At 35.9% G+C, this 11,566-nt stretch overlaps 1 protein-coding gene across 1 annotated transcript; it reads right to left on the bottom strand.

The window, feature by feature from the left end:
- Positions 1–2,156: 2,156 nt before the first annotated feature.
- LOC141633521 (ethylene-responsive transcription factor RAP2-12-like) lies at positions 2,157–8,178 on the bottom strand. Its single transcript, XM_074445977.1, has 3 exons — positions 7,769–8,178; positions 2,583–3,450; positions 2,157–2,395 (listed from the first exon to the last, which is right to left on the bottom strand). Exons 1-2 carry the CDS (start codon positions 8,049–8,051, stop codon positions 2,633–2,635), a joined length of 1,101 nt encoding a protein of 366 aa, XP_074302078.1. The 5' UTR covers positions 8,052–8,178; the 3' UTR covers positions 2,157–2,395; positions 2,583–2,632.
- Positions 8,179–11,566: the final 3,388 nt, after the last annotated feature.

Raw genomic sequence — 11,566 nt, 5'->3', positions numbered from 1 at the left:
GACCTAACCACGGGCCAGGTTATGATTGGGCTGGCTAGTTCTAGGCACGTTAGGCTTCTCTGTCCAGGCATGAGGCCCTGAACCTGCCCGACTAGGGGTGCTGGCTGCACGAACCGGGTGCCTAAGCCGGACTTGCTCAAGCTTGGGCCTAAATCTAACTTGGCCCACTTTACCTATCTTCTACTCCCTCATATTCAATATAAACTCTTCCCTATTTCCTTTTCCGTCTATTCACAATAATTTCTCTATTTCTTTTTTTGGTAAGTGTTTGTGTGATCCAAATTTAATTGTATGGTGGGGTAGTGTATTTGTGCGATCCAAGTTTATTTATATGATGATGTAATGTGTTTCCTTAATTTTTGTGTTAAAATAAAAAGTTTATTGTGAATAGGAGTATTTATTTATTTGTTTTTAAGCGGGTTTCAACATTGTAAACCCGAAGTGGCCATGAGGTTTGATGAGCTTGCACGAGCCATCGATCCGACAACACGGATTGGTCGGGCTGGGCCTGACCGGGCTGGGCTGGGCTGGGCTGGGCATGTCTAATTCAAAGAAGTGGTTAGTTGAGCGAGGATTTGTCGTCAGGAGGATGAACAAATTTCAAATAGACGAATAAGTAACACAAAAAGGTGTACTTTTTTTCTAACCAAAACTTTCAAATTTGTTCGAATTGAAAAGATTGTTATTATGTCACCGTAATAGTGTAATAATTTTGGCTCCGTCACTAAAAATACCTATAGGCTACAACTTCATGAGAAATTCATCCATTGAATCTTCTTATTATAGCTCAATGGTTTGTTTACAATTCAAATGCTCGGGTCACACAGTCTAACATAGATTTCATCTTTAAAGGCCCATTTGAAAAGGGATGGCCAGCCCATAACATGGAAGATCATCAATATATATTTCCTCAGGTCATCGATACTCCATAATTGAACTATTAAGAAATACAGTTGGTCTTACTTATAACCGTCTTAACTTCAAACATCCTGGAAGTGCACGGTGATACGATTCATATATGTGGTCATTTGTTGAAGCTATATGCCATATTTAAGCTCATAATGCGTACAGTAGTAATGTAGTATACAGTGTGACCTTTGATTTTGCATTTGTGAAAATAGTTTTACTTGTGCTCTAATCATAATCCCAAGTCCAAAACTCGCGACGACTCCGACTACAAAAGAACACAAGGAATGTTGAATAGTAGCTAGAATCTTTTCGATTGAGTCCATTTTTCATCTCCATTACTTACTTATCAATATAGGTGTGTTCCCGTCGAGAAAAAATGGAGAACGACGTAGTTTTGGCAATAGTGAGTACCCTAGAGAGCCATAACAGGGGCGGGGCCGTCAAGTGAGTTTGAAATTTCTAGTTTCAGAAAACTGTTTGAGGCCTTACATAATAGAATTTTTTTTTTGTAGTAGATGCCAGATATTTAGCTAACAAATTAGACTCGAAAAGTTTAGTCCCCTATTTTGAGAACCTTTTGAACATACTATCAGACGGTCCTCCATGCCTAATGTAACAAAAACATAAACCCTTGATGGAAAGGCAACGAGAAAGATGCACATTTTGCGCAATGCCAACAATAGGGGTCCATAATTGTATACGTTCTTGTTAGAAAGACGTGTAATTGCGCACATAAAAACAAGACAATGCAATAATTATTAATCTTATATACGGACTTAGAGACGGTCCTATTATATAAAAGACAACTCATTTATTAGTAATAACTGTTTTTTTTTTCTTTCTACAAAAATGGATCATCATACATATGAGACTACACAATCTGACAATGGCAAAGGAATCTCCGGGTTACGATAGAAGTTGCGCAAGTTTGAGTCGAGTCAGTTTGGGTTTACTTCCATAAGGGGTTAGAACAGGTCGTTTTATGTCTAGGTGTGATCTAGGTGCGCTATTATCAAGTCATTTCGGAAAGTGGATCACTTTAGGCCAGGTAAGAATCTAGTTAGACCGGGTTATCCAAATTATATGAATGGTTGCTACGGATCAAAGCAGATTCAACCGATCAAATTCAGTCAGTTTTGCACGGTCTAGCAATGACGAAGATCCGTCCCAATCAATTAATCAAGTGAACACATCTAGAGCCATACTCCTACTATCATGATGCTCGTAATCTCCAGAACGACTAAACGGAATATCAAATGCAAGTCGGAACAATTTATTAGAAAACACAAAGGTTTTAAGGTTATACCACATAAATTGTTCCCAAAGCAAAACAAACCAAAAATTTAAAGGAGGTTCATGACAGCATTGGTACATACAGGAGATACATGCCTTCAAACACGAACCGGTCGAAACGCGTTACACTTTCTCTTAATTAGGGTTTAGAACCATGCTAATGACTCTTAAACTGCCTCACGGACCGAACATCCTGAAAATTGAACAAATAGATTCAATAAGCGAAATGGATTCACAACAAACTTAAAAAAAAAAAAAAAAACTATCATGACACGGTCCGAAGTGAAAATCTAACTTGTTTACGGTATAATTAAGTGAGAGATATAAAAGGACTTTGGTGCGGGTACAAAAAAAGGCTTGAAATGCGAAGAGAAACTAACATGTCTCTTATTTACATCACGGAATACGATTGAGAAATAGGAAGAGTAGCTTAGAGGACTCCCCCATTCATGGCAGGAAGATCGCCAAAGCTCCACAGATCAATCGGGTTTAGGCCATCCTGAGTAGCATCGGCAGCAAGAAAAGCATCAACTGTCCAATCATCCATGAATGGCATGTCCAAGAACAGCTGGGACTCCAAATCAGTGTCAGACAGCTCTTCCGACGGGTTCTTTCCAAAGCTACCCTTGCCTTTAACAGCATCTCCCAGGCCGAGTTTCATTTTCTTGTTTGCGTTCCCATCTGGCATAGCTTGGGTTTCTTCAGTTTCAACATCAGGAGCAAAGAACGATGATATCTCCGGGGTTCTGGGGACGGTTTCTCCAAAACCAAAGTCAGAACAACCAAAAGAATTACTGCCTTCATCGGAAGTAAAACTGGTATAAAAGTTTTGAGTATTCGGTTTCTCTTCGACAACTGAAAAGCTATTGAAGAACTGATTGTCAGCATTTGCCATGCCATTGAAGTTTAGGTTCACATTCTGAGGTGCAGAACTAGGATTTGCAATGGAAGCTGATCTCTGAGATTTGACTTTGACCGTGTGCCTAGGGATAGAAGATGCAGGAGCTTCCTCGGGGAAGTTGACCTTGGCTTTCTTACCACGGATCCTGCGTGCTTCGGCATCATAAGCTCTAGCAGCTTCTTCAGCAGTGTCGAAGGTTCCAAGCCAGACACGAACACCCTTTCTAGGATCCCGGATCTCAGCGGCCCACTTACCCCAGGGACGTTGCCGGATACCACGGTACTGATTCTTTCTCTTCCTCTTGGATGATTTGTCAGCTTTGCCGTCAACCTCCACTGGCTTCAATACTACAAAGCACGGAGAAAATGAGAACTTGTCAGTTGATCTGTGTTACTCTTCATACCATGACATTTCATTATAACCTATATGACGGATACTCTATAAAGTGCATATCATGAAACAGTTTCGTACAACAAATTAGTCAAACCATGATATCTTGCCTAGAAAAATCAAGAATTAGGTACTCAATCAACCATTGAAAATATAATCACCTTTCTATGGTGAAATATGTGGATAGAGCTCATGCATTAATGACCAGCAAAATCAAATAAAATCGACATGGGAAAAAATTAGATCAAAGTATCAAACAAATCTAGAGGATTCTCATTTCTCCACATATCAAGAATTAGGTACTCAATCTACCATTGAAAACAAGTCCGAACCCACCTAACAACTAAGAACTACTAGTAAAAACAAATACTCCAAACTACTCCATCTATGTACAGCCTTGCAAAATGAAATTAGGTAAAACTTCCAGGAAACATAAATCAAGCTAAAACTAAATTATTTGCACCGATAATTATTGTGCAACACGATCTAACAATGTGAGACGGTCCTTTTATATATAGAAACAATCGTTCATCGATAGTAATAATGAAGTGTTTACCCAATAAAAAGACCATCTAACGTTGTAAGACTGTTTTCTTCTATAAGACCGTCTTCTACTATAATTTGCATGTTTCCACTAATCTTTTCAAGTATACAACAAATTTCTTTTGACAAAACACAACTAGGGTGTAGGGTGGAATGAATTTCATTCCCAACCCAACTCGCCTAGTACTCTACTAGGCTACTATGAAGAGACATAAATGACAAATACTAAGGAAAAAAGCATCAAAATTCTCTGAATCACCATGGAATGTAAATTAAATAACAAAGACTTTTTTTTTTTTTTTTTTTTTTTTTTTTTTTTGCGTGATAAATAAAGGTATACCTACATAAAGTTCGGGCAAACAACGCCCATATTACACATGCAAGTAACCATCACTACGATACAAATATTAAAACCTAGCAAAAGACCATGTCGGATAGAAACATCAAGTTGGTGGAGTACGAAAAAGTGGACGCAAGTCTCCTTATCGACGTTGTGCGGCAAACTAACATCTCCCGAAAGCCTCCGATGCATGTGAGATGCGGAGTGACGAGGGCGTGGTGCACTTACGCCACAAGAGCGTAGAAAGAGATGGTGGATGACAGACAAAAAGTCAGATCCGATGGAGCATGGGCTCCTACACCGAAGGCAAACGAACTCTACAATCGCACGAACGACGGATCAACAAACCCAAAGACGTACACAAACCACATCAAAGGATTCCCGTGACCAAGTTTCGTCCATAATTGCTATAAAGCGCCGTCGACCGACAAATCCAACCCGAACCGCATACCGATCTTCATAAAACCGATTTATTATACCTAGAAGCTCCCCCGAGGATAAAGGGACAGGACACCCTAAACATCCATGAAGAGACAACAATAGCGATAACCAACACCCCGAGGAAGGGACAGGACACCCTAATCATACTCGAAAATGCGGCTAGACTTATTTGAAAAAACGATAAACGTAAAATCACCATCAAACAGAAAAGAAAACCACCACATCCGTACCAACCACAAACATAGCCACTTCCAACTCCACCCTACCCAACACATCTCAACCAAAAAAGCCCCGACCGACCCCAAGAACTCACACCACCCAAGAAACGGACGGACACAAAAAAAAGAACGACACGTAAAAAAAAAGGCCACCAAGAAAAGCGAAAGGACACCCAATTTCACCAATCGAAACCTCCCAGACCACCGCCTTACATGCAAAACCACCTACACAAACCACCCCGGACCAAAGGACCAATTGGTGGGGGAAATGGGGGATCACCAATCGGTCCCAAACCGACCCGTAAAGAACATTGACGACAAAAAAACAAGGGATCAATTGGTGGGGGAAATGGGGGGATCACCAATCGTCCCAAACAAACCCAAAGAGCTATGCTCTAAGAAACCCAAGACTAAGAACCGATTGGTGGGGAAATGGGGGATCACCAACCGGTCCCTAACCGTCCCAAAAAGCAACAACTCGACACAACAAGAAACGTACCAATCAAAGAAAACAACCCACTGACACAAGCTAAAGATGACGGAAAACCGCCATACAAACCAACCCGAGACATACCACGGAAAGGGAGGAGAGGTGCATGTAAGATTTCTCAGCGACAGGACGAGGAACGACGGGACGGGAGCCCCATGGTCGAGACGGCAACCACGAACAGCCCAAACACACAAAAATCCGTCACAAATCATAGGGGTGAGAACCAAAAAGGATCATAGAAGGGGGGAGATGTGGGGGATCGCCGGATAAGGGCCATAGGATGACCCCATCACCGGCGATCGGATAGGGGAAGAGGAGGGAATGTGTGGTTGATGGAGGTGGCGGCGCAAGGAAGCTAGGGTTTTTTGTTTTTTTTTTGTTTTAGAGAGAGGAGGGAGCGTTTAGAGAAGCAATGTGACGACTCACGCCTGATTTAAATAATGTTAAAAAGGAAAGGGGGTTGTGAAACTTCAGAAGTTTGTGACCATCACAAGCAAGACTTTTGCATAAAAAACCCAGAAATTCAATGAAAAAATTCAATTTTTTTCAACTTTGACCATGAGTCTATGACAATCAAAGATACATTGAATAATGTTAGAAAAGCAAAAAAGCACTAAAAACAAAACTAAAAATTAAACTATGCCATTTTAGATTCCAAACATAAGAGTACAAGATAAACAAATACTTATTATGAATTTCAAATCAAACAAAAAGATCATAACTTTCATCCTTTATCATACAAAAATGACTTCACAAAGTACACAAACCCTTAGAAAACACAAAAAGACTACAACCTTTTTACTTTGAAGTTAACAAATTTAACAATAAGGTCAATAACAACTCAAAAAAACCATAAAGATCAAAACTTTACCCTCTTAACTTAACAAAATAATGAAGTAAAACCACTTAAATTTCCCAAAAGAAAAAGGAGAAATTTACCACTGAAAATAGGAGTAGAAACAACATAACAACTCAATTAAACAATAAAGATCAAATTTTATTCAATCAAACAAACAAAATATAAAATCAAATCACACTTAAGAACATAGGTAAATTTAATTTTCCCAAAAAAAAAATGAGAAATTTACCATTGGAAATAGGAGTAGAAACTCGGTGTAAGGGCCAACTTGACTAGCACTCAAAAACACAACATTTTTGGTTTGGTACAAACCCAAAAACACAACATAACAACTCAAAAATACCCATACAAATCATAGAATAAGACCGTTAGCGGGTAAATAACTTTCACAAGATTGCTCTTTGGGAAGCTTGACTCTAAGACCCTTGGGAGTTGGGAGTTTCACCCAAGTTTTAACGACTCCACCCTTGCGGTTATACTCCCGTCTGAATCATTTGTTTACCTTTTATATTCTTTGCGAGGAGCATTTTAATCAAAGTAAACAAATGATTATGGCGGAGAGAGTATAGTAAAATGATTTGCACAATAATTAGTGAAAAACCCATAAAGATCAAAACTTTATTCAATCAAACAAACAAAAATGTAAAATAAAACAGTGAAAACAACACAAACTCATGTATTTGGGTCAGTATTAACAATTTTGGATGTATATTTGTTTTTGTATTTCTATTGTACTTATCTAGTTGGTCTAAATCTACGATTTACATCATTTATGTTTAAATTTGTTACAAACACGTGTTCACATACACTGGTTTATAAGAAAATAACGTAATCTAGTCTTGTAAATAAAAATTGCATACATAAACAACTTTACGTCTGGATAAAAGAAATAATCTAATATAATCAACTTTAACATATGTATGTAATTCATTTGCGTTTTATGTTCGATCTCGTATATAAATATTATTCCTTCTTGAAATTATGTAATTTTATTATTATGTAATTTTGTTTTAAAAATTATGTAATTCAATTTCATTTACTCGCATTTGTAATTCATTCTGCATATATGTTATTAATTTTATTCACACGGAATATATAAAATTATTTCATAATATTAATTCATATAATTTCTTCATAATATTATTTCATAGAATTTGTTGTAAAATGAAATTTATCGCAGGTTTGAAAAGACGGAAATCTGAAAAAATAAATACATTGCACACTCACAGGTCCCATTATAACATGAATTTCCAAAAAAAAAAAAAAAAAAAAAAAAAAAAAAAAAAAAAAAACTGCATACGTGTCGCGCTGAGAATTGAGTATTGTCTTTTGTATTAATATAGATAAGATTTAATTTTCCAAAGAAAAAAATTAAGAAATTTACCATTTAAAGTAGGAGAAGAAGACTTGATGTTGGCAGCAACATTAGTAGGAACAAAAAGCTTAGCATCAACATCAGATTCATTCTCGTCATCTTTAAACTCCATGAAATCAGCTTCAAATTTAACATCTTCATCATCTTCATCATCAACATTGATAGATCTCAATGGTTTAGAATAACCTGAAGTTAAACCATTAAGATCTGGCCATAGAAAATCTTCAACTGCTTTTCTTGATTTAATATTACTATCAGGTTTAAACCCTGAAAGGATTGCTCCTCCACACATGATTAATTCTTCAGCCTTTTTCTGTGGTTTTTCTGGTGTTTTTTGGTGTATTTTATCCCAATAATTGGACTGGAGTTCTTACTTATATACAGGGTATTTGATTCATTGTTTTGGTTCGGATCTAATCGGATACATGGGTTGCTTTAAGTCCGTTTTATGTGATACGATTGAAATTAAGGTGGAAATAAAAAATAAAAATGATAAAAATGCTGTTGTTCGACTCAGGGATCGATAGGCTACCCGCTACCCTAGTAATAATGCTCTTATATATGGGCTATAATGACTTGGGGAATAAGAAACAAAAGAGATAAATGAGTAAGCTGCTCTTAATTTCATTTTGATGCGTATTATTAGAGCATCCGCAAAGGTGATGCTCCCCATATTTTCTCTTTCCTTTTCTTATTCGTCCACCTCATTTTCCACTAACTTTTTCATTTACCCTCCTCATTTCATAACTACATCTATGCAACAATGAGGTTCCCCAATTCACACACAAAAATTTGGGAACCTCCCCAAAAGTAACACAAATTGCCTTACTTTTCTTTTGAGGACCTTCCCTAAAAACAGTGGAGCCCCAAATATTGGGGAGGTTGGTGCAACAATGAGGAGCCCCAAATATTGGGGAGGTTGGTGCAACAATGAGGAGCCCCATATGAGGAAAGAGAGTGTATATGGGGAGCTTGATTTCCACCTTTGCGGATGCTCTTATAGCTGGTCACCCTTCAGACGAGCTATTTTGTTCTGAAACAATAAGACGGAGTTTTGTGACCATTGACAGTAAAATGTGACCACTTAATACTGAGTAGAAAAGTTGGCATATCAAACGTGTGCTTCTATTTGACCCGTTTTAACCTTCAAATTGATAAGTCTGTCTTAAGATAAACTTAATTGTACTTATGGAAAGGTTTCTTTTTGTTAATCCGGATTCAGAAATATCTCCAACGGACAATTGGGACAAACTCCTTCGAATAAAAAAATATATTAACCGGCTTGAGTTTATTTCTTCTTTTCATTCGCATGAGTTAGAAATTGAAATCCTAGTCCTAACCACTTACTCTGTACTCCCTCCCATCCAGACCAAAGGTTACAGTTACTTTTTGGCACTATTCATGGTCGTAAGAAATCTTTGATATTATTCTTAATCTATAAGACAAAATATAGTCATGTGAGATCTTGTTTGATTTATCGTCATGAATGCTATAAGAATATCAAATTTTTATAATTTTTAATAATGTGTAACTAAAGATATGCACATTACAAAACGTGTCTCGACAAGTGTGATAAAGCAACTGTAACCTTTGGTCTGGATGGGAGGGAGTATTTAAGAACGGTTTTTCTATCATATGCCCACTAGGCACATGTTAGAAAACAAAAAATGAAAAAAATAAATGTATTTCTTATCAAGAAAAGTAAAAGTAAAAGTATATTATAATTTTCCATAAAAATATCATTTAATTCTTTCCGTTTTGGTTTCTTATCACGTGCGGTGCCTAGTAGGATAAAAAAACACATTTAGGGCTTGCCTGGAATTCATGGCATAATCAGGCGATAAATTTTAATTGGGGGTAATTATTGGGAAAGTTAATTACTTTATTATAAGTTTCTTGAGGATAGGGTTGACATATAGGAGTAATGATTATTGAGGAAGTGTTTTACTCCCGTAATCATTACCCATGGGGGAGGGTGGATAATGTATTAATATTACCCCTTCATAGGGGTAATAGATTCAAAAGATGAATAATTACTCTGATACCAAACATGGAAAACGCACTTTACATATCACTCCCCTATTCATTCCCCTTTTTACCCTCAATCAAAGCAAGTCCTTAAGGAAAAAAAAAAGTTAATTAACTAAAATCAGTATTAATCGAATATATGAATTATTTTAAATTCGTTTCACTCAATCGGTTCATCGGTTGTTTTTAATCTGTTTCTTGATTTTTAAGAGAGTAGATATGAAAGAACACAAATTTTTAAGAGAGATGGTCTTTTATTAATGTTAGTGAGGTACCTCTCTCAAAATAGGTAGTTACCGTTTTTATTTAATTTTTATATTTTTTTTAGTTAGTTCTTAGTTATGGAGTATTATTTTTGTGTCTTATCAATACTATATATTAATTCCATAAACCAAGGGACTTCAATATAATTAAATAAATCTATATAAATTAATTATACTATATAGTTTTAATCAATATCACTATGCGATGGACCTGATCAAGGGACTTCAATGTAAATATTATATAGTTTTGGTTGAATTATAAATTTAGAAAACACCGGAATGTGGTGATTTTCCTTAAAATAAACATGCCCCGCTTATGGTATTAATTAGTATAAATATGTTAATTATTTTAACATAAACAAATATAATATAAGTATATTATATTTTGTAAACTACTGAAATGTAAATAAATCAAGCTAAATTTCCAAAAAAATATAATATTTCATAATTATTTCGATTTAATTAATCTAATGCATATATGTAATATATTTATTAAAGTAATAAAAGTAACATTGAATATAGTAATATGATAGTAATCATTCATTAGATGACGTAATTCTGTTACTAGTGAAAAGAATTATAGTAACATTAGATATAGTCAAAGTAACAATATTAACAGCAAGAGGGAGTATTGAAAGTAAAATAAGTAACAACATGGATTAGTGAAATTATCAATATTTATGCACAAGTAATGAACGTAACAATAATTATGGCGGGAGTAGTGAAAGTAAAAGTAGTAACACTAGTAGAAAAACCCTCTATAGTGGCGGTCATAAATGACCTTTTGCGACGCTTTTTAAAAGTTTTGGGTGCGTCGTATATCACGGGGTCGTATATACTTTGCCGGCGGTTGTACAACCGCCACTATAGCCTATCTACAGTGGCGGTTCTAACTTCAAAACCGTCGCCATAGCTTATCTATAGTGGCGGTTTTAACTTTAAAACCGCCACCATAACTTATCTATTGTGGCGTTTCTAACTTAGAAACGCCATAATAGGCAAACCTATAGCGGCGTTTCTAACTTGAGAACCGCCACCATAAATAGGTATATTTTTTTAAAAAAAATTGCTACCTACATTTTTGTAGCAACATCATATAAATTTAACAATCCAGATATTAAAATGAACAAACAATACATAGTTACATACACAAGAATGCAACCAACTACCAAAAACCTTGCATATCATCCGGAACAACAATAATGTCAGTATTCAAAAATTATACACATCCAAGTGTAGTGTATAAATAATCACATACACATCTTAGTTAATAGACTAATGAACATTACATATTTCCTAAAGAGTTGGTAGCCTACACCTCCTTAACATCCTTCATCTCGTCAATTGACACTCTTAAATCTGCAATGATACATTTAACAAAAGTAAGAAAAAACTGAAGTAAGCCTAAACAAATAAAAGTAAAAAAAATACCAACAATTTGATTTAGTGGTGTTATTGCTGTGGTCTATGCTATAAAAGTAAAAAAAGAAAAAACTAAAGTAAACCTAATCAAATA

The sequence above is a fragment of the Silene latifolia genome, chromosome Y (genome assembly GCF_048544455.1).
Source record: "Silene latifolia isolate original U9 population chromosome Y, ASM4854445v1, whole genome shotgun sequence".
NCBI classification, from domain to species: Eukaryota; Viridiplantae; Streptophyta; class Magnoliopsida; order Caryophyllales; family Caryophyllaceae; genus Silene; species Silene latifolia.
This window is presented reverse-complemented; position numbering and strand designations above follow the sequence as displayed.

Coding starts and splice junctions, on each gene's coding strand:
- LOC141633521 (XM_074445977.1), bottom strand. CDS start 8,051: ATGTGTGGAGGAGCAATCCTTTCAGGGTTTAAACCTGATAGTAATATT. Junction 3,451..7,768: donor TTCTTCTCCTACTTTAAATG/GTAAATTTCTTA, acceptor CGTGCTTTGTAG/TATTGAAGCCAGTGGAGGTT.